The 3,610-nt window shown below is 36.8% G+C and overlaps 1 protein-coding gene and 1 long non-coding RNA gene across 2 annotated transcripts in view; one reads left to right on the forward strand and one right to left on the reverse strand.

Moving 5' to 3' along the window:
• LOC118599400 overlaps positions 1–2,670 on the forward strand; it is a 5,297-nt gene extending 2,627 nt beyond the window's left edge. Inside the window, exon 2 of the long non-coding RNA XR_004948734.1 lies at positions 2,191–2,670. This is a non-coding gene — a long non-coding RNA (uncharacterized LOC118599400). The remainder of the gene's footprint in view (positions 1–2,190) is intronic.
• Positions 955–2,661, reverse strand: utp23 (UTP23 small subunit processome component; the record flags this gene model as incomplete). The annotated part of the gene is given in 3 exon segments (XM_024298264.2): positions 955–1,638; positions 2,220–2,394; positions 2,473–2,661. Coding segments are annotated over 3 exon segments (765 nt in total). The 3' UTR covers positions 955–1,236.
• Positions 2,671–3,610: the final 940 nt, after the last annotated feature.

A 3,610-nucleotide genomic window follows, 5' to 3' on the forward strand; every position in this document is an offset into this window, starting at 1 on the left:
TGGGAGGAAGCCGGAGTCCCCGGTGAAAACCCACGCATGCACGGGGAGAACATGCAAACGAAAGGTCCCAGCCGGGATTCGAACCGGGGCCTTCTCGCTGTGAGGCGAGAGCGCTAACCACTGCGCCACCGTGCAGCCTGCCCTAAAGATCATTTTACCTTATTGTCATTTCTGGCCCGATGTTATCTTGCACTTATTTCTAACTTGTATAATTTTGACAAAATCTATTTTTATGGAGAATAAAATATTGAAGGTTAGTTTTTTTTAGACCGTTTTGGATCTTAGGCCAATATTTACATGCCAGTCGTTTTGGCTAATTAATGCTTTTATTTTCTTGTTTTTTAGGCTATATTGAAGTTTAGCTTTTTTTTTTTTTAGTACAGCTACACGCTAGCTGCAAACCATTTTTTAGGCTAATTTGGCATTTAGCTAATATTTTGGCTGGCTATCAGATTCAGTGTTTTCAGCTATCAGTTTCAGCGTTTTCACCTATCAACTTTCAGTGTTTTCAGCTATCAGCACTAGCATCTTCAGCGGCCACATTCAGCTTACAGCATTCACACTAGGATTATATGCTATATATTTAGTTCACAGCTGTTAAAAAGGTACGGTTTTAAAGTTTTAAAAATGTAATTCTTGAGTGTTCAATAAATGATTATTCTGTTCGACCTAAGGTGCGTTTTGGATTTTGGCCCCTTGTTTTGGCCCCAGGATTTTGTTGTGATTTTTATACAAAAGTACAACTGATACAGAATTTAAAGAAGGCAATTTTAATTAGAAAATATGACATCAAACAGATAAATTTAATTTAAGATTTGTAGTGAATAAGCAATGAACTCATGACAAATTTGGTTGTTTTATTTTCAAAATGACCCAGGTGTTTTATTTTGTACGTAGATTTTGTGTGAAAAGCTTCAAAAATTTCGCAACAATGTTCGTATTTAATTTTTTTTCTGGGGGGGGTAGTTCAGTGTCCACATCTTCGTGTGCATCCAGAGTTGAGATAATTGATTCTCTAATGAACTGAAGGCAGCTTTTATTTTGAAATACATGCCTCTTAACTTTGAAGAGCAAAGAGAAACCACACCTTTTCAAAAACTGTTGAACTTATGAGGATAAAACAAATAACTGATGTTGAGTCCTTCTTTTCAGAAATTTGAGAAACTACTCTAATAAAAATCTTTTGTTCTTAATTGTTGGAGAATATCAGCATCTTCTGAGGCTCGTTTCTGTCTTTCATGAATCATTCGTCCCTGCTGGAGTGGCTGTTTGGTCCCCCGCCGTCCTCCGCTTCTTGTGTCTGTTTCTTTTCCTCTTCTCCCCCGGTTCGGTTTTTTTCAGAGGCGGTGTGGGCACTCCTTTCTTCTTCTTCTTGAGGCAGCTCAGAGGGTTGGGGTTGCTCTGCTTCCTCTTCCTCTTCCTGCCCCGCCTCTCTCCGTCTTTGCTGCTGATGCCCTGCTCCTGTTTCATGCTGTGGATGCTCTTCTGCTCAGCGGGGGTCACCAGCTCTCCCAGCTGGACTGCCTGGACGTGACTGAGGGACGCCTGGCTGGGCTTATCCAGCACAATGGTGTTGAGGATGATGTAGAGCAGAGGAACACCTGGAATCTTCTTCAGGCCTGCAGTCACCGCATGATCCTGCAAAAAAACAAATCATTACTAAGCTTGAATAATTTCAAGTTTTAAAATTATTATGGGATGGCCATATGACCTGTGGCAGGGGTGCCAAACTCAATCACACAAGGGGTTAAAATCCAAAACACACCTTAGATCGCGGGACGAACAGGATAAACATTTATTGACACTTTAAAACTACATTGTTAAAACTTTAAAACTGTAACTTTATAACATAATTATGAACTAGATATGTAGCATTTCCTGTGATAATGCTAGTGTGAATGCTGGAAGCTGAATTTGGCCGCTGAAGATGCTAGTGCTGATAGATGAAGATGCTGAAATTGCAAGCTGAATATGGCGAAGCTGAAATCACTGAAGCTAATAGCTGAAAATGCTGAAGCTGATAGCCAGCTAAGATAGTAGCTAAATGCCAAAATAGCCTAAAAAACAAACAAAAAACGTATGTTAGCCAAAACAGCTAGCATTGTTGTTTGATTTATATCGATTAGGTTAGATTTTATCAAGATGAGTTGAGTTTTACACTTGATATTTTGCACTATTCTGTTTTTGCAGAAGTGATTTGTTCATTTAGTTGCGTTTACCTGCGTGGCAACAAAGTAATGGTGCGGGTTCGAGTCCTCCAGCATGGACAGCAGGCACTCTGAGGCGGGGACGGGGTCCTTGAAGTGAGCACATTTCCTCAGCTGGAACCTCTGCAGTATAATTTTAGCTCCGTAAAGCTCCTTTCCTAGAGAGTCGAGTTCCTTCAGGGCGCAGCTGCGAGTGAAACCGAATAAAAACGGATCAAGAACAGGACCCTGAACACAACACGAGAGCGTTCAATCATCTACTTACTTTGTGGTACACAGCTGCACCTCACCCATGAGATATTTCGGCATTTGCTCTTTAATTTGAATTTTATTCTTCAACGCCGCCTGACAAAAAGTCCCATCGATGAGAATCTGAAAAGGTTCCCTGAAATTGAAGTTATATTTGTAGAAGCTAATCGTTTTCTTGGCTTGTTTCTGTCGTTTGATCTTCATGCTCCGTTTTTAAAAAAAGAAGCAATCAGCAAAAAATATAACACGGATTCAAAACAAAATAGATTTCTTCTTATTTTAGTCCAAAAATGGGTCAATACAACACTCGGAATCAGCATGGATAAGCAATGTGTACACAAACAGATTTGTGCGGAGGCTTAATAGTTCCGGACTGAAACAAAGACGTCCGTTTAATGTTCCGATGTTCCGGCTTCTGAAACGTGGATGTATGCTGGTACTTTAAATAACTAATAGAATAAAATTAAATAAATACAAATAAAATATAAATAAATTAAGTTAATCCTAGTTAACTTACTTGAGTTTTTACAACCAATTTACTCAAAACCCCACAGTCAGGAAATTTTAAATTGAAATTTAACTTATAAACTATGATTAGCTAAACTTTTGAAAAGTAGTTTCAGATTTTTTTCAGCTTCTATAAAACATTTTTGTTTTTTTAAAACGTATTTATTTTAAAGTGTATGTTTCTTTAAAATTTTACGTTGTTTAAACAAAGTTTTTCCCAAAGTAAATAACATTTTATAATAATTATTATTATCATGACAGTAAAAGAAAACACTACAAAAACTGTGCAATCTGCACATTCACAGTATTAACACTTGCAGACGTTCGCATTATATTATTGACCTTAATAAAGAGAATAAATGAAGTCACGTTAAAAGATAAAATGTTTTTGTAGCCTTCAGGTTTTGCTTTATTTTTTGTAATATAATGCAAAGTTTAAAATAAATGTATTTAAACAAAGTTGTTAATTCCACCACTTAGATTTTTGAACATTTACCCAAATTGCGCCAAGAATAATAAATAGTTGAACAACAAAAATACATTTCTTGACAGAAATCATTAAAATTATAAAATGACATTGAAAATATTAATTCTGATATTTTCCCTCAATTTTATAATGACAAAATCTTCCAATTCATACCACAATT

Source organism: Oryzias melastigma, linkage group LG11, assembly GCF_002922805.2.
Source record: "Oryzias melastigma strain HK-1 linkage group LG11, ASM292280v2, whole genome shotgun sequence".
NCBI classification, from domain to species: Eukaryota; Metazoa; Chordata; class Actinopteri; order Beloniformes; family Adrianichthyidae; genus Oryzias; species Oryzias melastigma.